Genomic DNA, 26,740 nt, shown 5'->3' with positions numbered 1-26,740 from the left:
TGAAGCGGTTTATCTGTGTGTGTTCCTCAAGATGCTGCAGGTATGATGTGTGTTTCTGTTTACTGTAAAATGAAACTCTTGCGTGACACTGCTGTTCCTCTGAACATATATCACTAATGATGAGAGAGAGATTTTCTTTTCTTCACCGCTGAACGTCTGATCGTTCAGAAACTGCTCAGTTCTTACACACAAACTGCAGACTGATTGTTGCGTTATAAGGACAAGAACATACAGTTCATGTATTCGTATCACACTGTTGTCTGATGCCTGATTTAAGGTACTGAAGTGATTATTCCAGAGATTCCAGAGTAATGCTATAGAGACACTCGAGAGAAAGTGCAGAGTCAAACCCATCACACACCAACACTGATGAGTTTGTGTTTCCTCATTACTGAACAAACCAGATTCTTTCTCTTCATCAAGACGGCACTTTATAGGAAACAGAAACTCATCACACCAGTGAATGTGAGTCTTCTTTGGCTGATTTCCTCCGCGTTGCAGGTTAGCTCATCAATGCCCTCTGATGGCAGATCTGAATAAATCAATCAAAGACACAGAGCTAGTATCACAGGAATCAAGCTTTCCTTCATCTTCAGAACAACACTTACACTCATACGCAGTAACCCAGCTATATTTCACACTACTCTGAATATCTGAAGAATGCAAATTCAAGAGTTTCTCTAATGATTTTAACGATATGTGATTGATTTCAAAACAAAGATTTATTTTCTTTTGAACACAAACCTATGGAATGTGATCCAAATGTATTTGTGTGCTTGTGTTGCTCAAGAGGTCACGTTTGCATAAAAGTGGGTGAAATTAAACCCCATGTTTAATTGTGGCAGGGATACACATTAGCTAATATTAATTAGGTTTGCCACAACATCAGTTTTATTTAGACTGGAACCAAAACCATATTTGTAATCCTCAAATTCAGAAAAAAAATGGAATAGTGACTTGAATTTACAACTATTATACACATACAACATCAGTGTACACGCATATCAAGACATATATACTGTAGCAAATCTCAAATGTTGTATGTTTTACATCGTCTCTAAATGTGAACTATTCTATCATCCAGACATGCTGTTCTTCAGAGAAACCCCACTGTTTTCAACATAATCATGATAATCAGAAAGGTTTCTTGAGCAGCAAATCAGCATATTAGAATGATTTCTGAAGATCAGTTGCTTACAGAAATTAGGAATATTAACTGTCCATGGAAAAAACAAACAAAACAACAACACAAGCTTTCCTAGACTCAATACAATTTACAGGGGTTTGGAGCTATATATCTAAAAAAAAAAATATATATATATATATATATATATATATATATATATACACACACACACATACTTTATTTATTATAATAGGGGTTTGGTGCTTTATTTTTACAAACAACTTTATTATTATAATAGGATTTTGGTGCTTTACACTCGAAACCCTAATAATAATAACACTTATATATATATAAAAAAAAAATGTTCAAGGTGATATGGTTGCCAATTTAAAGTTATTAAAAAAGGGTAAAAAAATTAGATTTTAAAGTTAAAAAATTATCCTAGGTTTAAAAAGTTTCAGAAGTTTAGTGTTACAAAATTTAGAAGCAGCTGTTACAAATGGTCCACATTTATAGCGTCCTCGTAGACAATGTGGAATGGAGATGATATTGTTACACATCCCAGCCCTCTTTAAATCTGGAATGTGTAACGGAATGTTGTAAATAAAATTTGGAATCATCTGAGGGCGGTCCAGTAAAGAATAGTTATTTCCCACATAAGGAAAGTTACGGCAAGTTGCTTGCAATTAAAAGATACTAGATTTTTCTAACTGATAAAATTGTTTACAGAACTTTAAAAACTCTTCCACATCATTCACAGATTTACTGAACAAGAAACGAGGAGAGGACAGACACTTTTTCAGCAACTTCTTCACTGACATTCAGGTTTTTCAGCTGTACTTTTAATTTGTTTGCCTGTCATTCTCCATAGCTCTTGAATTGATGTAATGTCCTTGGTTTACTATGAAAGTTAATCGAAATAACATCTAAAATGTTGCTCACATCTTCCCACATCAAGTTACATTCATGCATTTCCTCTGCAATACAACATTTCATGGTTTTACTGGTGCTTATTCTTGTATTTCCCTGAAAAAACTGCATTGGAAATGTTGATCTTCGAAGTTTTTTGTTAACCGTTTCTTTAACTCCAGTACACTTTTTTAATCAAATGATCTTTATAACTACTCATATCCTTTAGCTCTTTAACTATTTTCCCTGACACACCTTAATTGTCCTTAAAATTAGTTGTTGACATCTATACAATATTCATTATAAATTTTTACAGAGAAACGAGCTAACTCAATCATACAAGGATCCCAATTCCCTTTTATACTCAAACAGGGATTGTATTTTGTAAAAATGTATATAGGTTTGATCATACTCTTATTCTTCTTCACATACTCATATATACACTCTTAGAAGAAAGGGTTCAAAAGCTCTTGCAGCAGCTCAACACTGGTTTTCTCTGAGGTGGTGGGATCACATCAGATTGTGCTTAATCTTGCAGATCATGACTTATATCTACTCTTCCTCTTCCTGCAGATTGTGCTCCTGGGTTCTCAAAAAAGAAACATTTTAAATATCCAAGTTGAACGTTATGACAACACACTCAACACACAATAAGGGTTAATTGGGGTTCCAACAATAGGGTTCTTTACTCAACTCCAAAGAACCTTTATGCTAAAAAGGTTCTATAATGACAAGAAAGAACCCTTTTGGCACACATTCTTTGGGCTATTATTCATTTATATATTACATTATTCTGCAACATTTTGTATATGTGATTAAATTATTGTTTGTAGTAACATAATATCACATTTTAATCATGCTGATTTTTGGAGAGAAACTGAAATGGCACTCTTCGTGTGATACTGATTAACTACATTAATTGATATAAATATATAAATTGGAAGATTAAAATGATTCACGCTCCGAACTCCCGAACAGATTCAAATGATTCACGAACCCGTTACGAACTCCCGAACTGATTCAAATGATTTGCGATCCCCAAACTGACTCAAATGATTCGCGAACCCGTTACGAACTCCCGAACTGATTCAAATGATTCGCGATCCCCGAACTGACTCAAATGATTCGCGAACCCGTTACGAACTCCCGAACTGATTCAAATGATTCGCGAACCCGTTACGAACTCCCGAACTGATTCAAATGATTCGCGATCCCCAAACTTACTCAAATGATTCGCGAACCCGTTACGAACTCCCGAACTGATTCAAATGATTCGCGATCCCCAAACTTACTCAAATGATTCGCGAACCCGTTACGAACTCCCGAACTGATTCAAATGATTCGCGATCCCCGAACTGACTCAAATGATTCGCGAACCCGCTACGAACTCCCGAACTGATTCAAATGATTCGCGATCCCCGAACTGATTCAAATGATTCGCGAACCCACTGCGAACTTTTTTTATTTTTTATTAAGCAATACAAACATTAAAACATTAATGCAGTACACTTAAAAAAAAAAAAAAAAAAAAAAATATATATATATATATATATATATATATATATATATATATATATATATATATAGTTTTAGTTTATATATAGTTTTTTATATAGTTTTATATATATAGTTTTTGTAGTTTTATAGTTATTTTTTTGTTGATCTGCAGAAAAGCAATTATTTCCGATCATTGTGTCAGTTAAATTTAGAGAGTAAGTACATGGCCATGGAAATGTAATACCTTGCAACAGAAAAGACACACCAGAGGGAACGGCATTGAAAACAACAGCTTATTCATACGCAGATACAGGGATATTATATTTCTGTAAGAAATCTGAGTCATTGTAAAGTCTGCCTGGGGAATTAAAAAGCTGTCCAACTAAAAGAAGATTGTTTTCAAACCAGCTGTCAAAGAAAAGTGATTTATTCTTGTAAAGAATATCTTTATTCTTCCATAAATAATATCTGTGCGGAGAAAAGTTGTGTTTGTATATTAAGGACCAGGCCAAGAGCATCTACTTATGGAAATTAGAAAGTTTGACAGGGATTTCTAAAATATTATAATTACAAAGTAAAAGGAAATTCAGGACACCAACTTTAGAGAAAATATAATAAGGGATAATATTCCAAAGTGAGCAGGGATTTTTAAGGAAATTCTTCAGCCAATTCATTTTAAAAGTATTTTTTAAGGTATTAAAATCTACAAAATCCAGTCCCCCTTGTTTAGTTTGGTTCATTATTACAGATTTCCTAATATTAGTCTAGATGGAAATAGGGGTCCACGCGCACCCCCCGACTTTTTTTAAGCCACATGATTTTTTTAAATCCTTAAAGTGTCTATTTTCATAATCTGCCAGGTGCCAAGCTGAAATAATGTCCCAAAGGGTTCTTTTTTAACCCTTTGCTGCACCCGACCGGAACCCGAAAAATCTAAAAGTGAAATAGAAAGTGGCATAACATTAGAAGTAAACAACATACAGAGACAAATGAACACATTTTCCCATACAATTCTGACCCCAGGAATTTAATGGAATGGTTATTTTTGACATTTGACAGCATATTGACCTTATTTCTGGACAAAAATAGCAAAAAATGGCCAAAGATGTGTAGAGGATCAACTATTTTTTCGTTTTCTCAAGCGCATAGGGTGATTTTTTTTTTCCCACAACATATTATTTCTTTATCATTCAAGTGTCCATTTTAAGATTAAATTGGGTACCAAGCTGAAATAATCTCCAAAATGCTTAATTTTTAACCCTTTGCACCAAACACAAAAAATCTAAATATGATTTAAAGTGGCATAACTTTTGATGTAAACAGCTCACAGAGACCAATGGCCACATTTTTCAATACAATTCTGACCCCAGAAATTGTTATTTGTCATGTTTTATAACATCTTGACCATCTGTGGTCAAAAAGAGCAAAAAAAGTTCATTTGACAGTATTTTTATTATACTTAACAGCCTGAAATAGGGTTTATTTGAACCTTTTACTTCACCTATCCTGAACCTGAAGATATTTAAAATAGTTTTACTTTTGAAGTTAACAAAACAAAGCAAATTAGCTTAAATAAATAAATAAAATAATTAAATAAAAAAATAAAAAACTACAAAAAAAATCCAAAATGCTTCAAAAAGTTGGCTGAGCATAAACTGCAAGTTTTTGATTTTTGGGGCTTTGCAGTTGGTGGCCGTCGGTTCATACCTGCAGATCGCCATCTCCCACTGCTCTCTCTTTTGGAAAAATTTCAGTAAGTATTTGAAACTATAATTAAGATATACCTTTGTAGTCATAACTTAAAGTGATTTTTCAACAGTTTTTACTATAATCACAGGCTTTCGGAAATCGAATCTGTATTCTTGACTAGCAGTGTTGGTAGCTTAGTTGGGTGGGGGACATGAGATACGAGACTCTGTGAAGACGTCAGTTCACCAGAACACATGAGGGATATTTGTGAACAGATTCCATTGAAATTAGAGGACTTGTCTTTGGATACAATTGGCTATCTGAAGCCTGCTCTCTTCCCTTCCTTTCTCACTCGTTCGACAAGAGGTCAAAGCTTGTTCCTGGCGTCGTTGGTGCTTTGTTTCAAGTCTTCAAAAATCCAGATTTTAAGACTTTAAGGACGGCAGTGGTTCTGGCATCCATCCAGATTTGATCTTGAACGCTCCGTGAAAGAAACTTTAGAATGATGCGGTGCTCGAGCGCGCTCCCTCAGATCGAGTGCAGTCTGTGGGCCACATCAAGCGTGTAGATGAGCTGGTCTGCTATCCCAGGAGAAACTTTACTGAATAAGTTGATTAAATTCTTTCTAACATCTTCTCCTCGCTGCTCCTGAATACCGGTCACTCTTAGATTTGTAAGCATCCAGTTCGTCGCATTTTTCAAGTAGCACACAGTTCATCTTTTCGAGTGATTCCACCCTGCTCTGTAATGAGCTCACCTTGCATGTTACCTCTTCTACTTGATGGATCATAAACTCAAGCGCCTCAGTCACACTATTTAATAAATTCGAATCGTCTTTCACTGTTACCTCGAAGGACTGCATGCGATTCAGAAATTCCAACTGCATTTTTTCTACTCGCTTCCAAAACTCCCATCAGGTGTAAATTGGAGACCGTCTGATTGTCCGACGCCACTGACTCTGTCGACCATTTTTGATTTTTTGGAAAAATTCGCATTTGCAGCGTCATTCACCTTGAAGGCGGCGGCATCCAGAGGTTTTTTCGACAGGCTTATCTTCTTCCATCATGGAAAGAACTAAAAAATATGGACTTAGATCAGCAAATAAAGTATTATTATGTTCCCTTCCACATGTGTCAACTATAAAATAAGTGCAGAGCTTCAGCACATGGATTTTACACAGTCGCCAACTTGGCCGAACCCCCCCCCCCCGGTCCTAACTATCAAACTGATTCAAATGATTCGCGATTCCCAAACTGACTCAAATGAATCACGCTCTGAACTCCCAAACTGACTCAAATGATTCGCAAACCCACTCCGAACTCCCGAACTGACTCAAATTATTTGTGAACACGCTCCGAACTCCGGAACTGACTCAAATGATTCGCCATCCCCTTTTGGCACAAAGGTTCTTTAGGCTATTATTAATTCATATATTACATTATTCTGCAACATTTTGTATTTTTAATTAAATTATTGTTTGTAGTAACATAATATTACATTTTAATCATGCTGATTTTTGGAGAAAAACTGAAATGGTACTCTTGGTGTGATATTGATTAACTACATAAAATTATATAAATATATACATTTTCTAACCCCCATATCTTAAATTTGGTGATAATTCACATGACTCAAATGATTAGCGAACCCACTCCGAACTCCCGAAATGACTCAAATGATTCGAGATCCCACTCTGAACTCCTGAACTGACTCAAATGATTCGCAATCCCGCTCCGAACTCCCAAACTGACTCAGATGATTCGCCAACTCGCTCCGAACTCTTGAACAGACTCAAATGATTCGCGAACCCACTTTGAACTCCCAAACTGACTCAAATGATCCGCGATTCCCAAACTGACTCAAATGATTCGCGAACCCGCTTTGAACTCCCAAACTGACTCAAATGATTTATGCTCTGAACTCTCGAACTGACTCAAATGATTCGCGAACCCACTCCGAACTCCCAAACTGATTCAAATGATTAACGCTCCGAACTCTCAAACTGACTCAAATGATTCAGGCTCTGAACTCTCGAACTGACTCAGATGATTCACTCATCATCATTATCCACCAATCAGAACACACGAGAACTCTTTGACCACAGCTGCTGTGCTTCAGAAGCTCTTGCAGCAGCTCAACACTGGTTTTCTCTGAGGTGGTCGGATCACATCAGATTGTGGTTAATCTTGCAAATCATGATTTATATCTTCTCTTCCTCTCCCTGCATTTTTGAGGGTGCACTCTTGTCATAAATTAATCGATTACTTTTTCTACATAATTTTTAACAAAAGACCTTTCCAATGATATATAGTTTGTCAAGATTAGATTAGATTTGATTGTAATATAGTGAAGTAAATATAGGCGTCCCACAGAGGGGACGGGGTGACAGTTAACAGGTTAAGGTACTAATATGTAGTTTTTAAAGTATAAATATAGCCTAAATAAGTAAAATAGCTTAAATATCTAAATAAGTTTTCACTGTCAAAGTGTCATTTCAAACTGTATTTATGGATCATAACTTATGTTTAATTAGTGTTATTTTTCCATTGAATTTTGAATACCTTATTGAGGAAGGTTAATAAACTGGTTTGGTTATCATCATCATCAGTCAAATATGTTGTAATCAGAGCACTGCTTTGTAGGAACCTGGTTGATTTCCCAGATTCCTAAGCACTGCGGGTTGCGTTGCACTAACCAGCTGTTATAAGATGAAGAAGAAAAGAATCATTAAATCAGATGATATTACTTTGATATTAGTAAATTAATTCAGTGCAATTAGTTCCCTTTTTATTGACTTGAGATAAATTCCCTCTCTTAGCACTGATGAATCAAATTGTTCAAGTATGATTGTTTGTTCCTCTTCAGAATTTACTGTCTTGCAGGTTATTACTCTCGTTTAAAAATAATCATTCATACAAATATACCAATAAAAAAATCATAAAGGTAAAATTCACTGAGAGTAATCTGAGACGAAGCTCAAAAAGCACAAACAACTATCATTTCAAATTGTTATCATATACTAATACATAATAATGTTATCTTAGATTATCTATAGTTGAACAATCCCAAACTGATAGTTAGTTCTCTGATTCACCCCCCTACAACCAAAAACAGAAAGGAGACAATAGGACATAAGCAAGGATTAACTGAACAAATCACATGGTGTAAAGCTTATAGTCCAATGAAGGCAAACAAAACATATTAGACGGAGAGAAAAAAAGCTAAGCAAATTCAGGAAACCCAAATAACAAAATCCGTAGCTTAAATACAAACGGTGATGAACTAACAGATGATCAGGGCCCTTATTCATGAAAATCCTTAGTGTAAATAGATGCTCCTAATGACAAAATCCTAAGAAAATTTCTTAAAAATGTGGGCGTTTCCTCTTTAAAACTAAAGAAAATTGTAATTCAGAAAGCATCTTAACCCTTAAAAGATCTCTTAAGGTCAAAAATTGAGTACTGACAAGGACTTGGAAAAGGATGAAATATGAAGATGGAGAAGAAATGTGTTGCACAATGCATGACAGCCAGTTAATAAGAGTTAATAATTAACTCTTATTAATAAGCTACAGGGATCATGTATGTGACTGATCTCATTACACACACGCTAATGAAAAATGGAACTGTGCAGCAGTGATGATTTGGGTCTGTCACAGCCTTTTACTGTATAAATAAAAAGTAACCACACAAACAATTGCAGCACTTTCAGAATCGCTGACTGTGGTCAACTGTTCATTTCCTAACAAACATGTTAAGGACGACATTAATGTGTCTGTGTGTGTGTGTGTTCCTTCTGTTGTTCTTGTTTGAGTTTGCTTTTGTGTGTTTTAGACAGTAATACTAATGTAACCCATAGACACATACTGTAGGTCTTTTTTTTTACTTTTCTGCTCATCCCTTTCTTTAATGTTAATGAATAAATGTTATGTAACTGAAGGTACTTTGCTGTGTCACCCTTTTATTTGTCACGGGTTCGAGCCTTCAGGACACTGACAAAGTCCCAGAAATTTCTGGTAACTGATATAGCAATGTGATATTAGAAAGCCTTTGGTAGACAAGCCACGACGAGCTCAGACATGCCCGGAGTAGTGTCAGGTACACACAGGAGGAGATTCTGACTTGCCCTTATTAGTACTGATGTTCTGGAATTCTCCATTTATGTTAATAGCTCGTTATATATTGATTTGTCTATTCTAGCTTCCTTTTTGTGTTTATCGTTGCTTCTTTTAAATACCCTACAAATGTCACTAGTTCAAGTAAAATTAATATTTAATGCTGATTAGTATATGTTCTGCGGTATTCAGAATATTTATTTTTGTATTGATAATTTGTATTACATATATTTGCTACTGTTGCAATACTGTAAACATTAACATACTTGATTGTTCTTTATTTGTGTCCACTTGTTGACCTCAGATACCAACATGCAAACCAGTTCTCATTGAACCAGAACATCTCTCTCTCTCTCTCATTTCTCTAACTGGAAACACACCCATCCATTTCTACTGGTATTCTACACCAACCCTTTGAGCGCCCCCTTGCGCCAACACACTTACATTCATCAGTTGAGTTGAGAGACATGGGTTTATTTCCCAGAATCCTCAGCGCTGCAGGTAAGAGCAACACTGCCCTCTGATGGCAGCTCTTAGATCATGAGGACTCAAGAAATACATCTGGTTTACACAGACATATCGGCGTAGTCCAGTGTAAATGTGCATCTGAAATAAAACAGGATTCGGCTCAATCAATTCTAGTTTCTAGATTGGTTAATTTATTGAGTTGAGAACCACCAATTATAACAGAGTCACTTTAACCAAGGTTAGACAATACTATCCTATGTACTGAAAACAGTGAAGAACTTACTCTTTGATGAAGTGTGTCCTGTAGATCCATAAGTGTTTATACATCATGAAAACATTTCCAGAATTGTATTTGGCATCGCCCTTTGACCTGAGTCTTCTATGACCCAATAGCATTAAAGAAACAAATGATCAATAAATGGAAAAGTACTACAGTAATGATAGGAGTAGCTTTCCTAACAGAATGCACAAATACTTTTTTATGCTCTTTTATGCATGAACCCATTACAAAATGATTGATGTTCATCTACTAATGAGATAAAGTGAGGTAATACAACATACAGTGCATATAAACAAATACATACACAAATAATAGAATCCACAGCATATCAGCCGTGAACGCTTTTGGAGAGCAAAAGTTATTTTATTTTTTTCTCTCCCGAGGCAGATGCTGTACCTGAGAAAGAGATAAAAGTGACATCAAATCATTATTTGATCTGACTAACAGAAGTATAAAAGAAATAACATGGCATGCAAAATAACCAAGTACACGGATATTAGGATCAGCATTTATCGTGAATTGGTTATTAACATACCTTTGCACTGACTTGGATCTGGTTGTCTTCTCTGGATAACGAGAAATTATGATATTCTTGATATTGAGAAACGATGAGATGATTCTAGAGACTCGTATAAGTGTTTATGTTCATGTTGGTGTGAAAGCTAGCATCAAGTTACTGAAAGGAGCTTGTCATCTTGATTGAGATTCTATTCTTCCATGAATTTTATTCACAATGCTTACATGAAACGTTATCCAGAGCAGCCTTGTTTTACAGTCAACTTCTTTAGTTAACTTAATCTGCCTTGAAGTCCTTTGTTTACTGGTGTACTGGCATGATGTGATATAATTAAATACTACAGACCAAATCTGAAGTTCAGACGTCCATTGGATCACTGCCTCACCAAGGTCAGAGGTCAAAGGTCAGAATTCAGAAACGACAGTTCTCAGATTCATCCGGACCAAAACCTCAGTTACTGAACAAATTTCAGAGACTGCATGAAGCATCAATGCATAAATACAGTAAATGGAGAAATCACCAGATCAGATGAGAAAGACATTTATAGAAGTAGACCTAAATATGATGCAATATAAAAAAGTGATTTGAAAGATCAATAAATGCATGGTTATCATAATAAAAAAATTTCTTTGCAATAATTTACATGTCATGACAACTGAACATGACTTTTTAATACTGTTGCAATACAACATGTACGATATGCCCATGAAGTTACTTTGACAGGAAAGACAGAGAGAGTGAACAATATGGATCCATACAGGTTCTGACATGCGGGAAATGTGTTGCGTTTGCACTTTTACCGGAGTAAATATTTGTCTGTCTCTGGTCAACGTTCACTCCGCCTTCAGCTCTTCAAACAGCAGTCGTGCTGAAGATCTGCTTTCAGAATCCAGCAGAACGGGCCAGGAATCATCAACACCAACAACAGATGCGAGAGCTTCTCAGACCAACACAACGGCTGCGTTCTCAATGGATTACTAGTGTACTTACCGTAAACAGTACCTGTAAAAGCATGCAGTGACAGACATTTCATACAGTACTACAGCATACTCGCTGTCATCACATGGCCTCAGTTATTAACAAGATTAGCTTGGAGGCAATTCAAATAAAAACAAGCTAAATATATAACCAATAAAAAGAATAATACTCAGTATATACTCTGCACCATATCTGGATAAGTTCATAATGGTTTGTACAGTTCCTCAAATGGGTAATAAGGCAAACTAAGAGTGAACATGGAACAAAGAAACACCGTCAAAGAGACTCCAAAGGTATAATTTCTCTGTCTTTATCATTATAGATATGGTGTGAACTATATAAGGATAGTTATTAAAATCCACTTTAGTGTAAAAATGCTGTAATTATTTATAATCATCAGCACATTGCATTGTGGGAAACAATACATCACATAGTATTTCAAACATACAGTATGACGAAAATGAAGGTAAAATGTTGCATTAATTATGTTTTAGGGTTTTAGAGTCTCTCCTGCTCACAAAGACTGTATTTATATGATTTATATGATAAAAAGGCAATAATATTGTGTAATAATATTACAATGTAAACCAGCTGTGTTCTGTGTGAATCTGTGTTAAAGTGTAATGTATTTCTGTGATGCTCCGCTGTATTTTCAGCATCATTCCTCCAGTCTTCAGTGTCACATGATCTTCAGAAATCAGAATAATATGATGATTTACTGCTCAAGAAACATTTCTGATTATTATCAGTGTGAAAAAAAGAAAATATATATATTTCTGTGATATACCTATATTCAAAAGTTTCACAAAAGTAGTTTTACAAACAAGACATTTATAAAGACATTTATAATGTAACAAAAGATATATATTTCTAATAAATGCTGTTCTTTGAACTTTCTATTCATCTGTGAATCCTGAAAAATAAAATGCATCACAGTTCTGAATTCATCAATACTAACCCCTGGATTCACAGACAAGGCTTAAACTTAGTCCTAGACTAAAATGTAAATCTGAGCGGTTTCAACTGAAAGAAACTTGTACTGACTGATCTTAAAACATGTCAGTGCCTTTGTTTTGTCTTCAGATTCACACCAGTAATGTTTTTTTTCTCTAAGGCATGTTTAAAGAAAGTCTTACATGTCCTAACTGAACTATGGTCTAATCCTGGTTTAGGTTAAACCCTGTCTATGAAACCAGGTCTAAAAGTATCACAGTTACCGTGAAATCATGTGAAATCCAGTGGTGGGCGGGGCGATGTTGATGGGTGAAACCGTCCAATCAGAGGCTGCCGGCCTGAAAACCATCTGTCAGTCTCACCTGTCAATCATCAGTGTGTCCTGGCGCACTGTTGCCAGGTCCGCGCAGCTTTCCCGGTAAATTGGTCAAGTGTAACACCGCTGCCGTGGATTGACGTGATATTTAGCCATAGGAACGCGATTTTTACCGGGCGAACCCCGTCAAATATGTATCTTTCTCCCCCGGAACGCGATTGGACTAGTTTTGAGTCGCAAACACAGTGAAGTTCATTAAAGGTGAAAGAACAATTATAAAAAGTTGGGTGTTTTGTTTTGAGAACCTGGAAACCGTGTCGGGAACACGCCTGAGGAGAATTAAACATCTCCTAAATACAGCGTTTCGAGAAGAATTAACAGTTTTCCAAGAAATCCTCTGCATGTTCGAGCTCTTTCCTCTTTCCTACCTGAGGGAGCTTTTTCTGGGAAAATCCCGGCGTGTCAGAGCAGCTCTGAGCAGTCATAACACGAAACTAACTGGTTAACTTTAAAACGCCTCAGTTCTGACAGTTTAAAACAAAAATTGCTTAATTAAATGTGTAAAATAAGTAAAAAGATTAATAATATCAATTTCACGCCTTTCGTGTCGGTTAAAGAACCACCTCGACTCAGACTGAGAGCTCCCGCGCATTCTCCGCGCATTCTCCGCGCATGCGCAGCTACGCGAACACGGTCACGCGCAGAGACGCACGAGCGCGCGCAGCAGTAGCGGAGCAGCGCAATCGTTCAGCAGGATTCTCGAGAATCATGAGCGTGGGAAAACTGGTAAGATTGCTTTAAAACACACTCTGACTGCCGTTATAACGCGCTTTGACACGACACGAGCCGTGGAGAGACTAAACGCGAAAGTGTCGCAGTTGTTAGTGGATAGATTCTGAAATAAATCCCTGTGCGGGTCGTTTTGCAGGTCAGATTTCGCAAGCTGGTGTGTAAATACACATTATTGAACTGTTCTGTGTTCACATCTCTGTCCCGCAAGAGAAAAACTATTAAACACAATAATGTTAATAAAATACAAATCTATCAGAGACGGAGCTTCAGAAACAAGCGAGTTTTAATGTAGAGTAATGTGCACAAAACTTTATAATGTGCTGAAATCACTAAAGAATATATCTATTAATATCTATTCATCTGGTTCTTCATTAGATTCATAATAATTCAGCTTATATCATTCAAATTAAATGTATGAAAGTTCACTAAATTTAGGCTTAGTAACAAAAACTAAACTCGTAAAAACCCTGATTTTTAACTTTTATTTTAGCTAGATGTCAATTTCACATTTTAATTTAGCTTACATTTTAAGTTTTAAAATAACAAAACTGAAATAAATGTAATAACTATGTGGGCATTTAAAAAAAAAAAAGACAAAAACACAATTTATTACTAAAACAAAAATGAAAACAGAATGCACATAAATTAACACAAATCTAAAATATTATCTCAAGTAGACTAAAATAACCCTGGTTAGATTAGATTGTGTTATTGTTTTCATTATTAATTTGTGCATTATGCAGAAGCTTTTGTCCAATGCATTGCATTAATGCATAAAAATGATAATCCGAGATGATGCAATGCTGCGTCTAAAACAGAAGTGCATGAAGTTAGAGGTCCACGTGATCGTGTATGAGATGCATCAGTGCAGAAGGTGTTTCTGATGTGTGTGACGTTGCTCAGTGTCTGCTGTGTTTGATATTCTCACAGTCAGATGCTTTAATGATGGTCACACATCCCGTCTGTTAACCCTGTACACACATTTAACCCACAAATAAGCCAAAACAACAACCAAAAACGTCCCCTGTTTTATTTCAAACCCTTTACAACTGTTTTGTTCACACGGTCATGGAGCAGAATGGAATTTATCCAGACCTATAAAAGGGCAACAAGGACAATTCTGTAATGAATGTAGTTTTATAATTTTGCCAAGCTATAAAATATTTTCCAGGGTAAAAGTTGTTTTAAAATATTTTTTAATACATTATGCTTTCCTAAGGTGTAACAATGAACTCTTCTTATATTAAGGTGCATTAGAAGGCAAAAGCAATGCAGTAAAACTACTTGTACAATGCATTGACTGGTTTCACAGACTGAAATGTGTATCTGAGCTGCTTCAGCTGACAGAAACTTGCACTGACTGATCTTACAGTATTTCTGTGCCTTTGTTTTGTCTCAAGACGCACACCAATAAGGTTTTTCTAAGGCACTTTAAAAAAACCGGAACTAATCCTGTCTGTAAAAGCCAGAGTTTGTAATGCAGTGATTGTACTCGCTTGGTTTGATTAAAGGGTTAGTTCACCCGAGAACTAACCTTGTCCATCTTCTACTCCCCCTGTGTGAGTTATATGAAATATTGAGGTGTGTGTGTGTGTTCCTCAGGTGGTGTGTGTGTTGGCGCTGGCCGTGTGTGAGGCGTATGTGTTTCAGGCCGGTCAGTCGTCAGAAGATGTGGAAGAAACTCCTCCACAGAGCAGAGGTCAGTCCGTCTCTACACGTCTGTGTGTTCATGTGTGTTCATCAGATCAGACTGATGAACTGTGTGTGTGTGTGTGGTCAGATTTCTCTGGCTCCTGTAAGGGCCGTTGTTTCGAGCTGAAGGAGGCGGAGCCGCCCGGCTGCAGGTGTGATAATCTGTGTAAGACGTACCTGAGCTGCTGCTCCGACTTCGACAAAGAGTGCCTCAAGACAGGTGAGAACACACAAAATATACTGATAAAATAAGTAAACAATTAGACATGTAAAAGTCAAGCTGTAAGCCTGTCTGTGTGTAGAGGGAGGGTTCACGGGGTGTGTGTGTGTGTGTGTGTGTTTGTGTGTAGAGGGAGGGTTCGAGTGTTCGCGAGAGCGCTGTGGTGAGGTCAGGAACGAGGATCACGCCTGTCACTGTTCAGACGACTGTCTGCTGAGAGGAGACTGCTGTACCAACTACAGACCACTGTGCAAGGGTCAGACACACACACACACTCACACACACACACACACACTCACACACACACACATAGACACATTCACTCACTCACTCACATGCACACACACACACAAACACACATAAACACACACACACATTCACTCACTCACACACACACACAAAATAGCAACATGTACACACACACACACACACACCCACATTCACTCACTCACTCACTCACTCACATGCACACACACACACAAACACACATAAACACACACACACACACATTCACTCACTCACACACACACACACACACACACACGCACAGACGCACACATACACTCACACACACACACACACATAGACACATGCACGCACAGACGCACACACACACACACACACACACACACACACGCACAGACGCACACATACACTCACACACACACACACATAGACACATGCACACACACACGCACAGATGCACACACACACAGCTTTTGACTTTTAACAGACAGCACAAATTTCCAAATAATTTTCTTGTTGTAAAAAGTTGTAATAGATTATTAAATTGTTAAAGTATTTTTTAATTAAATTAATTGTAAATGCTTTACGATGATTAAAATGTAATTTAACCATTAAAACAGAATTCAGAACAGTTAAAAGAGAAAAAAAACATAATTTGTAAAAAAAAATAACATGGATTTCATAGAGCTATAATTATATTTCATTTTATCTGTTTATTGTGTGTGTGTGTGTGTGTGTGTGTGTGTGTGTGTGTGTGTGTGTGTGTTTGTGTAGCAGGAGACAGCTCCTGGCTGGAGGGCGACTGTGAGGAGATTCAGAGCCCAGAATGCCCTGCAGGGTGAGTGATACTGATGTGTGTATGTGTGTGAGTCTGTGCGTGAATGTGTGCATTAGTGTGTGTGACTTTATGTGCGAGTGTGCATGAGTATGTGAGTTCATGCGTGTTTTTGTGAGTGCATGCATAAGTTTGCGTGCATGAGTGTGTGTGTGCGCATGAATGTGTGCATGAGTGTTTGCACGAGTGTGTATGTGTACATAAGTGTGCACGTGAGTGTGCATGCTCTAATGTGTGTGCAAGTGTGTGTGTGAGTGTGTGTGTGTACGAGTGCGTTAGTGTGTGTGAGTGTGCATGCGAGTCTGTGTGCAAGTGTGTGAATGTGTGCGTGTTTGTACGTGTGAGTGAGTGAGTGAGTGAGTGAGTATGTGTGTGTGTTCATGTGTGAGTGTGTGTCTCATGCACACTGTGAATCTGCGCACTGAATCTGTTCTTGTGTGTGTTTGCTGAAGGTTTGTCCGTCCTCCCCTCATCATCCTGTCTCTGGACGGCTTCCGCGCCTCTTACATAAGAAAAGGGAAGAGCGTCCTACCCAACATCCTCAAACTGAGTACAGAACCTCATCTCTGCATCACACCAATCCCACAATCCCTCCCTGCACACACACTGACACTGGACCTCACTCAGGTCAGACGCCGTGTTTAAGGGCACAGTGACCGATTTTAGAAAAAAACTATTGAGAAGTGGATCGGACCGAGCACCAATCAGCATCAAGGGGCGTGTTCACTCGTGCTGGGGGCGGAGACAGAAGTCAAAGCACAAAACATGTGTTCAACCAAAAGTGAAAAAATAGTCCATGTGACATCAGTGGTTCAACCCTAATTTGATGAAGCTACGAGAATACCTTTTGTGTGCAAAGAAAACTAAAATAATAACTATAATCATTTTTTCTCTTCTGTGTCATTCGTGAGAGTACCACGATGCACTTTAATCATTGGCTGTGTTGTGAATGTGGGGGCGGAGCTATCAGGACAGGGGTGTGGTTCTCTTGGTTAGGGGTGTGTTTGTTTCGGTGGTTTTAAATGTCAACAGCATTGCTGCTCATTCATCAGCTGCTCGTTAAAACCGTTTCCTGTGTTTCTCTGGTAGGATCATGTGGAACTCACGCCCCTCATATGAGACCCATGTACCCGTCCAAAACCTTCCCGAACCTCTACACGCTGGCCACGGTACGGCACGAGTATGCTTTCAAAGAAAAAAAAATATCCACACCAAATATGTTTGTAAATAGAAAATACTTTAAATAATCTAAAACATGTTTTTTTTTACCATTTACTTCAAGATCTCGCATTTAATTCAATGTGTTATTTGCCACTTCTTTGTGAAATGTACTAGTGGTTTGTGAGTGATATAGTTTCTACATCAGATTCTTGTATGTGAGCAGCTGATTTGCTGGTTTAATGTGATTTAACTGAACTGGGTGGTGTTTTCTGGTGTTCTTCCTCAGGGTCTGTACCCCGAGTCTCACGGGATCGTGTGTAACTCCATGTACGACCCCGTGTTCAAAGCTCAGTTCAGACTGAAAGGACGAGAGAAGCTCAATCCCCGCTGGTGGGGGGGGCAGCCCGTGAGTCATGACTCCGCCCACACATGGCCCTCAGCCAATCACAGATGAGACGGTTTATTAAGCTTTATAATGTTGTCTGCGGCATTAATTCCGTACAGGTTTTGCATGGGAACACTAATGAATCATCAAGCTCATTTTGGGTTTGGATGGAAAGTCTAGTTTGAAGTGGGTTTGTGTCTAATGAATAATCCTGTTTGTCGTCTCAGATTTGGATCACAGCAGAGAAGCAGGGCGTGAAAGCTGGGACATTCTTCTGGCCCTGGTGAGCACCGAGATCTCAGTCCGAATGTGCGGATAAAGTGCTCACAATCACACTATTCGGCTTCATTTGACTAGTTTCAGATCTTAAATGTTTATGTTCTACTGATTAATCAGCTGATTCTCAGCCGAGTGTGGGTTTTCTTCTAAAATCAGCATTCAGTGTTTGGAGCAAAGCTCAGAGTGTCACAGAGAAAGAGACATACGACACAACACATTCAAACAAAGACCTTTCTCACACGGGTCATTCACAGCGGCTCAGTCTGTCCTGACCCTCGTGTTCCTCCCTGAAGAGCTGCATTCACATGAGTTGTGAGGACACGACCGGTCTCCGTGAAGAAGAAGAGCTGTGACGTCTGTGTGTGAGGGTCTGAACCCATCTGTCTGTCTCTCTGTGTGTAGGGTGATTCCTCTGGAGCGGAGGATCCTCACTATCCTGCACTGGCTGCATCTGCCTGATAACGAGAGGTGCGTCATGGGACTACTAAAGAGAAAACAAAACATTCTCATGAAGGACAGTTAAGCCCTGGGTTCTCATAACTAGAATACTCACTTCACGTCAAGAATGAGAAGTATAGTCATAACAATATCTAATCGCTTCTTAAGTCTGACGTCACATAGCACCGCTTCCGTGTCCAAACACTCTATCAGAACAAAAAGGTGCTTATATACACTCACAATGTGATATAACACTACCAAAAAAGATATAATCCTAACCTTTAATCCACACCAAAGTCCCAGATAGCCAGACAATGAAAATAAATATAAATAAATATAAAGATTATTTGTGTTTGGGACACTGTGAGCACGGAGACAGTTGTGGATTGAATGATTAATCTGAAGTTGTGATGAATCAATGGGTTAGCTGGAATCACCAGGAGTTCAGTCTTAGTAAGGTTGAGCTGAAGGTGATGGTCATTCATCCAGCGGGAAATGTCACTCAGACAGGCTGAAATGCGAGCAGCTACCGTCGGGTCATCAGGCTGGAATGAGAAGTAGAGTTGGGTGTCATCAGCGTAGCAGTGATAAGAAAAGCCATGCTTCTGAATGACAGATCCTAATGACCTCATGTAGATGGAGAAGAGAAGTGGTCCAAGTACTGAGCCTTGAGGAACCCCAGTAGCAAGGTGGTGTGACTTTGAAACATCACCCCTCCAAGACACACTGAAGGATCTGTCAGAGAGATAGGACTTAACCCACAGGAGTGGCCACTTTTGAAGCCAGATTGGTTGCTGTCCAGGAGGTTGTTCTGTACAAGGAACATAGAAAGCTGGTTGAACACAGCTCGCTCAAGTGTCTTTGCAATGAATGGAAGAAGGAGATACCAGTCTGTAGTTTTCAAGAAGCGCTGGATTTAGAGATGGTTTCTTCAGAAGTGGGTTTACCCGAGCCTGCTTGAATGCTGAGGGAAATGTTCCAGATTGAAGAGAGGAGTTGATAATGTGAGTAAGTGAAGGTATGACTGGAGAAGAGATCGCTTGAAGGAGGTGAGTGGGGATATGATCAAGTGGACAAGTAGTAGGATGATTGGATTGGATAAGTTTGGAAATGTCCATCTCTGAGAGTGGAGAGAAGGAGGAGAAAGAGTGTGCATTGGTCATTGTGAAGTTATCCTCAGTCTGTGGTGTGGAGAATTGTTCACTGATGGATCTTGTCTTATTTGTAAAGAAAACTGCAAAGTCGTCCGCTGTAAGAGTCGATGGAGGAGGTGGAGGCGGATTAAGAAGAGAAGAGAAAGTCTTGAAGAGTGTCTGAGCATCACAACAGCTGTTAATTGTGTTGTGGTAGTAGGATGTTTTAGCCGTGAAGACATTTGCAGAGAAGGAAGAGAGGAGAGACTGATACACACTGAGGTCTGTAGAGTTTCTTTATTTCTGCCATTTCCTCTCTGCAGCCCTGAGTTTAGAGAGATGTTCACAGAGAACCTCGGACAGCCAGGGGGCAGATGGGGCAGTGCGTTCTGGTCTAGACGACAGTGGGCAAAAGCTGTCCAAGCAAGATGTTAAAGTGGAGCAAAGAGTGTCCGTAGCACTGTTCGTGTCCAGAGCAGAAAACTGAGAGAATGGTGGAAGAGAGGATGAAACCACAGAAGAAAGGTGACCTGTGTTGGTGTGTGTGCCGCTTCAGGAGTAAGTGCTAGGTTAGCAGTAATGAGGAAGTGATCAGAGGTGTGCAGTGGAGCAACTAAAGAGGCGTCCACAGAGGAACAGCGCGTGTAGATGAGGTCCAGTGGGTTGCCTGATTTGTGAGTCGCTGTAGTGGACACTAGCTTGAGATCAAATGAGGCGAGGAGAGTGTTGAAGTCAGCAGCCTGGGGTTTATCTAAGTGGATGCTGAAGTCACCAAGCAGTACCAGAGGAGGACCATCTTCAGGAAAGTTTGATAGCAGCACATCCAACTCCTCCAAGAAGTTTCCCAATTGACCTGGAGGACGATAAATGACCACAAAGTGGATTTTAACAGGGTGGGTTACAGTAATTGCATGTGATTCAAATGAACCAGTACCTGTAGGTGATGGCTGAAGATCAAATTTCCATTCCTTTGGATATAAGGAGACCCGTACCTCCACCCCTCCCAGTGGTACGAGGAGTGTGGGAACAACTGAATTTAGTGGAGAGGGCTGCAGGGGTGGCAGTGTCTTCAGGTTTGATCCAAGTCTCAGTCAGTGCCATGAGGTTGAGACCGGAATGAGCAGCAATAGAAGAAATGAAGTCTGCTTTGTTAACCGCAGACTGGCAGCTCCAGAGACCAACTGGAATAGAGAGCGTAGTAGTAGAGGTCAGTGGGACAGGCCGTAGATAGTCATAACTATATCAGCATCCACACAAACGATTACATTCTGTTTATTCTAAGCACACTGCAGTTTTGTTGTCTTCCACTTTAAACCCCATTTAAAAATCGAGACACTTCAGGACAACCCAGGGTTTTTCCATGCACTGGTCAACTGTGAGAGTTTGCTTTATTTCAGACTAGTGGAAAGAAAACATCCAAAATACACATTTAAGTGTTTATTATATTGCGCTTTGTCTATTTGCGCTAGTAGTTTTCAATAATAATCCATATAATGCATATCTCTATTCTGAAGGATTTTACTGAGGGGTTTGTTAATATTTCATTCAGACTGATTTATACAATAATTTACTCTTTAAAACATGGTGAAAATGTGTGTGTTTTTGGTTTCTTAAGTGTTTTCTGATCTATGATAAAAAGAGAAATCCAAAATCCCCTTTCCAAAAACCTTTAACTTAAATATGAAAACAAAATCGAAGAAGAATTATGAACTGATTTTTAGATTTCTGTTCTGGACATTTAATGCTTTTTTGTTAAATTTAAATAGATTTTGATTCATTTGTGCTCAACATAACATGTTATTCATAAACATAGCATAAAAACACTTGTCTTACTGTTTTGTGTGGTGTGTATTTTCCAGACCGTATGTCTACGCAATCCACTCGGAGCAGCCGGATGCATACGGACACATCCTGGGTCCACTGAACAACGAGGTGAAGCACACACACACACACACACACACACACACACACACACAGGCTTGGATTAGTGTTTGACATTTAGAGGAGGGTAAATATGACTGATGTGTGTGTTGCAGCTGGATAACACTCTCAGGAAGATCGATAACATCATCGGTCAGCTGATGAACGGCCTGAAACAGATGAACCTCCACCGCTGTGTGAACATCATCCTGGTGGGCGATCACGGTACTATCTCTGTGTTCTAGCACAGAAACACACACACACACACACACACACACGTACCTATAGTCAAAAGTCCACATTGAAAATAGACTTCTCAGAGCAAATGTTCAGGGTCTTTGTGTGTGTGTGTGTGTGTGTGTGTGTGTGGTCAGGAATGGAGGAGTCTCACTGTGAACGGACAGAGTATTTGGGCTCTTACGGACTGGATGTTGATGCTATCAGACTGATCCCAGGATCCTCCGGAAGAATCGGACCCAAAAACGCCAGCACACCATGTGAGTACACACGGTCATCTCCAAACCTCTTGAGTTTCTTCATTCTGATTAACACAAGAGAAGATATTATGACGAATGTTAGCTGCTGGTAGCCATTCACTGTCACAGTTTGGAGAAATGACCTGTCCCTTTCAGTGTGGAAATGAAGTAGTTTACAGCCTGTATATACACAAACTCTAACAACATCCGTTTCACTTACACACGTGTACTTCTAAACCCTTCACACGGCTGATTTCTGTGCCTTGTTTCTTCATGTTTCAGATAATCCGAAGGAGATCGTAGCTAATTTGACAGTAAGTCCATCCATGGCATCCTTCAGACAGACTCACTGTTGTGTTTGTGCATGCTGCTGAATTTGACCTTTGACCCCTTTCCAGTGTAAGATGCCCAACCAGCACTTCAAGCCGTACCTGAAGCAGCACCTGCCCAAACGCCTGCATTACGCCAACAACAGACGCATCGAGGACGTGCACCTGCTCATGGACAGGAAGTGGCATGTGGCAATGTGTGTATCACTCTCTGTGTGTGTGTGTGTGTGTGTGTGTTTGGTTTAGTTTTATTTGCCATATTTGAAATGATGTTTGATGTTGTGTTTGATATGTCTTGTGTTTGAGAGCAGATCTCCAGCTACCTGCGGCTTCTTTGGAGATCATGGCTATGACAACAAGATCAACAGCATGCAGGTAAACCAATCAACCAATCAAACAACTAATCAATCAATCAATCAATCAATCAATCAATCTGTGCAGGAATCTGTCCATCAGTCCATCTTCTCATTGTTGTGTTTTTCTGGCAGACAATCTTTCTGGGATTTGGACCGAGCTTCAATTTTAAGACAGTAGTGCCTGTTTTTGAGAACATCGAGCTGTATAACATCATGTGTGGTGAGAAAATGCTGACGGGTTTCTTAAAATAGTTTTAGATTTTGATAATCGTGACAGATTCATGCAATGTCTGGGTGTGTGTGTGTGTGTGTGTGTGTGTGTAGATCTGCTGGGTTTGACTCCAGCTCCTAATAACGGGACTCACGGAAGTCTGAATAGTGTGTTGAGGAAGCCCTCCTACACCCCCACACGGCCAGAGGAAGTGACATCACCCACACCTTTAGCCCCGCCCACTGAGGGGACCCATAACCTGGGCTGTAACTGTGATGATGAGGTCAGCGACACACTCAAACACACACACATTTTAACAATTTATTGAAGTCCACTTAAAAGAAGTTCTTACAAGGACATACATGTTATAGATATAACTGTACAAGATCATGGACCAGTGACATACAATATGAATTATTAGCAGACAGTGCACAGTACTTTCCCAAGCGTTTGTCCCTCGTCTTGGGCATCCCAAACTGTTGAAGCCCTCTTACAATCAACCTGTGTGTGTGTCCTAAACTACCAAATATAAAAACAAGTAATCGGCCTGGATAACCTGGATTGAGTCTCTTCTCGTTCACAGAACAACATTGAAGAACATTCCCAGGGGTTTCCTTCTGCTGCGGACAGTGGAGCGTTGAACAGTTAAGATCTGTTTCTCTTTCACATCCATGTGTGAATATACCAGACTATAAATAAGTGTTACAGTTAACTAAAACTCAAACCAGAAAAAGGTTTTTGTAACATTAAATAAAATACGTTCAAATGAACTGAAATGGAATAAGATATTAAAAGCTTAAAACTGATTTCAAATAGTTGGCGTATTTTAATTTAAATAAAATAAAACGAACAAATAAAAATTCATAAAACTATATAGACGTTTACACAAAAGTGACACGAATGTGTGTATCTATCTAAAATAATAAAAAGAATTTAATATAAAGTATATAGACATGTTTGTTTTTTTAAACAATAACTAAAAGAGAGAGAGAGGGAGAGAGAGTAAGGCCTTTAGTGGCAACTCACAACAAATGCAAAGCATGGATTGAGATAATTATAGTAAGGATGCATTTGTAAAATAAATAATCTAAATGTTTCTGTATTATTATTAATACTCTGATTATGAAAGCACGGTGGATTTGAACATCCTGAAACACTAAACTACATTAAGGCCTGGGTTTACTTCACTTTCCTTATTATTTAGTCAAGTTATTATATAGTCAAGTTATAATCAAGTTATAAATATTACATTTGCATAGATGTGAACATATACAGTATGTTATTGCTCAGTGTAATTTTATCATAAATCGTAAAATGACATTACACACAATGTCCTCATCATCAATAAAAAAGCACTCAAGGATGCACTAATCTTACAGAGACCTCGTGTGTGAAGATCAGGGGGAATTGGGTTTCTCAGGTCATGACCCCTGATCTTGTTCTGACGCTTTCATACTTTGATTAGAGATTCTCTGCTGATTCCTACAGCAGTGTTTCCTGACCACATCCTTGTGTCTGTTTGTGGGTTTTACAAATATTTAACCAAAGAAAAGCGTTCCAAAGAGCTAGAGACTAAATCTTGTGACTGCATCTCTGCTTGTTTGCAGTGCACGGGTAAATAAATAGTGTATGTTTCAGTAAAGTACAGCGTTTACTTCACTCACGAAACACTGTCTATACAGACTCATGTGTTTGAACTTTTTATATGATGTTTTAGTGAGGAATTAGTTGATTGTCCAGGCAGGCTGAATGAGTGTGTGATTCTGTGATATTTCTTGTGTGTGTGTTTGTGCAGACGTCACACACCTGCCGTTCGGCCGTCCAGCTGTTCTCTTCCAGACGTCGTACACACAGCTGTGTCACTCGGATTACTGCAGCGGCTTCAGTCTCGTCCTCAACATGCCCCTGTGGAGCACCTTCACACTCACAGCACAGGTGTGTGAACCGATCACAAGCAGATGTGTTCCTCTGAGCCACGGAGCGGCACTCATCCTGTGTGTGTGTGTGTGTGTGTGTGTGTGCAGGTGGAGGCTCCGGCGTCCTCCTCCAGCGAGTGTGTGAGAGCAGACCCTCGTCTCGATCAAACACACACATGTAACATGTACAGCCAGCAGGCCGGCGTCACACACGCGTTCCTCTACCCACCGGGTCAGTCACACACACTTCTGAAATCAAGATGTTATTTCACTGAAAGTGCCTCAATGATTACTCTGATTACTCTTTGTATCATAAATCAGAAAATACTGTCCACAGACAGAAACTCATTTGACCATGAAGTAAATCATTGTGAATGAAATATAAACAAACCTTCAGAATATAGAGAAGGAACTCTTTAACCCTTTATCTGTCGCCTTCCACGTGTCTCACTCTTTTTTGTTGCCTTGATTTTATTTGTCATCATAAATTAATCATTTACGTTTATGTATTTAGCAGACGCTTTTATCCAGAGCGACTTACGGCTACAGATTTTACCAGTATGTGTGTTTCATGGGAATTGAACTCACAACCTTTTGCTCTGCTAACGCAATGCTCTACCACTGAGCCACAGGAACAGTATCAATATGAAAATATGAACATATTGTTGGAAAGTTTTGGGTCTCAAGATTCTATATTTGTTTTTTATTCTGTATTAGAAGTAAGATTGATAGAGAAAATGCATAAAAAATGTTAATGGGGTAACCAAGTGGCTGTTTGTGGTATATCACACTTTTTTTTTATCAACTTCTAATTTGGAACATGACTTTTTTAGGCATTAAGCTTAAATTGTATAGCAATTTTACAATAATTTTTTATTTCATATAAAACTATTAAAAAAAAGTTTGAGACAAACTTTAAGTTGGCTTGAGAAAGCCTGACCAGAAAGTTTGAAGAAGTTTAAAGTAGTTCAAAGTTTAAAGTAGTTTAAAGATAGATTAGTTCAAAAGAAAGAAGGATAAATAGATTCGTTTGAAAGAATGATAGATTAATTTGAAGCATGTTTCTAGCATGATTAGCATTTTGCTAGCATGTCGTTAACATATTTCTAGCATTATTAGCATGCGACTAGCATGTTAATAGCATGTTGCTAGCATGATTTGCTTGTTTCTAGCATGTTACTAGCATAATAAGCATGTTCCTAGCATGATTACCATGTTGCTAGCATGTTTCTAGCATGATTAGCATGTTGGTAGCATGATTACATTTTGCTAACATGTTTGTAGGATGACTAGCATGTTGCTAGCATGATTAGCATGTTTCTAGCATGATTTGCTTGTTTCTAGCATTTTGCTAACATAATAAGCATGTTCCTAACATGATTACCATGTTGTTAACATGTTTTTAGCATGATTACATTTTGGTAGCATGATTACATTTTGCTAAGATGTTTGTAGGATGACTAGCATGCGACTAGCATGTTGTTAACATGATTAGCATATTGC

General features: G+C 38.6%; 1 protein-coding gene and 1 long non-coding RNA gene across 3 annotated transcripts in view; one reads left to right on the top strand and one right to left on the bottom strand.

Annotated features, from left to right (window-relative positions):
- Nucleotides 1-9,780: 9,780 nt before the first annotated feature.
- LOC127935137 (uncharacterized) lies at nt 9,781-13,372 on the bottom strand. Its single transcript, XR_008147991.1, has 4 exons — nt 10,619-13,372; nt 10,388-10,479; nt 10,087-10,182; nt 9,781-9,941 (listed from the first exon to the last, which is right to left on the bottom strand). It is a non-coding gene; the product is annotated as an uncharacterized LOC127935137 (long non-coding RNA).
- A 117-nt stretch (nt 13,373-13,489) lies between these two features.
- Nucleotides 13,490-26,740, top strand: part of LOC127935105 (ectonucleotide pyrophosphatase/phosphodiesterase family member 2) — an 18,490-nt gene continuing 5,239 nt past the window's right edge. Inside the window, exons 1-21 of one of the 2 annotated variants that reach the window (XM_052532711.1) lie at nt 13,490-13,634; nt 15,243-15,339; nt 15,421-15,552; nt 15,683-15,808; nt 16,573-16,636; nt 17,086-17,183; nt 17,723-17,802; nt 18,081-18,200; nt 18,407-18,462; nt 18,861-18,926; nt 21,889-21,961; nt 22,066-22,174; nt 22,324-22,446; nt 22,708-22,739; nt 22,824-22,951; nt 23,066-23,129; nt 23,243-23,330; nt 23,435-23,604; nt 23,905-23,965; nt 25,117-25,256; nt 25,346-25,469. In XM_052532711.1, the coding sequence (XP_052388671.1) occupies nt 13,521-13,634; nt 15,243-15,339; nt 15,421-15,552; nt 15,683-15,808; nt 16,573-16,636; nt 17,086-17,183; nt 17,723-17,802; nt 18,081-18,200; nt 18,407-18,462; nt 18,861-18,926; nt 21,889-21,961; nt 22,066-22,174; nt 22,324-22,446; nt 22,708-22,739; nt 22,824-22,951; nt 23,066-23,129; nt 23,243-23,330; nt 23,435-23,604; nt 23,905-23,965; nt 25,117-25,256; nt 25,346-25,469 (2,065 nt within the window). In that variant the 5' untranslated portion in view covers nt 13,490-13,520. The remainder of the gene's footprint in view (nt 13,635-15,242; nt 15,340-15,420; nt 15,553-15,682; nt 15,809-16,572; nt 16,637-17,085; nt 17,184-17,722; nt 17,803-18,080; nt 18,201-18,406; nt 18,463-18,860; nt 18,927-21,888; nt 21,962-22,065; nt 22,175-22,323; nt 22,447-22,707; nt 22,740-22,823; nt 22,952-23,065; nt 23,130-23,242; nt 23,331-23,434; nt 23,605-23,904; nt 23,966-25,116; nt 25,257-25,345; nt 25,470-26,740) is intronic. The other variant, XM_052532712.1, reaches the window with a different exon arrangement.

The sequence above is a fragment of the Carassius gibelio genome, chromosome A19 (genome assembly GCF_023724105.1).
Source record: "Carassius gibelio isolate Cgi1373 ecotype wild population from Czech Republic chromosome A19, carGib1.2-hapl.c, whole genome shotgun sequence".
Classification (NCBI taxonomy): domain Eukaryota; kingdom Metazoa; phylum Chordata; class Actinopteri; order Cypriniformes; family Cyprinidae; genus Carassius; species Carassius gibelio.
Note: the sequence above shows the minus strand (reverse complement) of the source record. Positions and strands in the feature narration are given on the sequence as shown.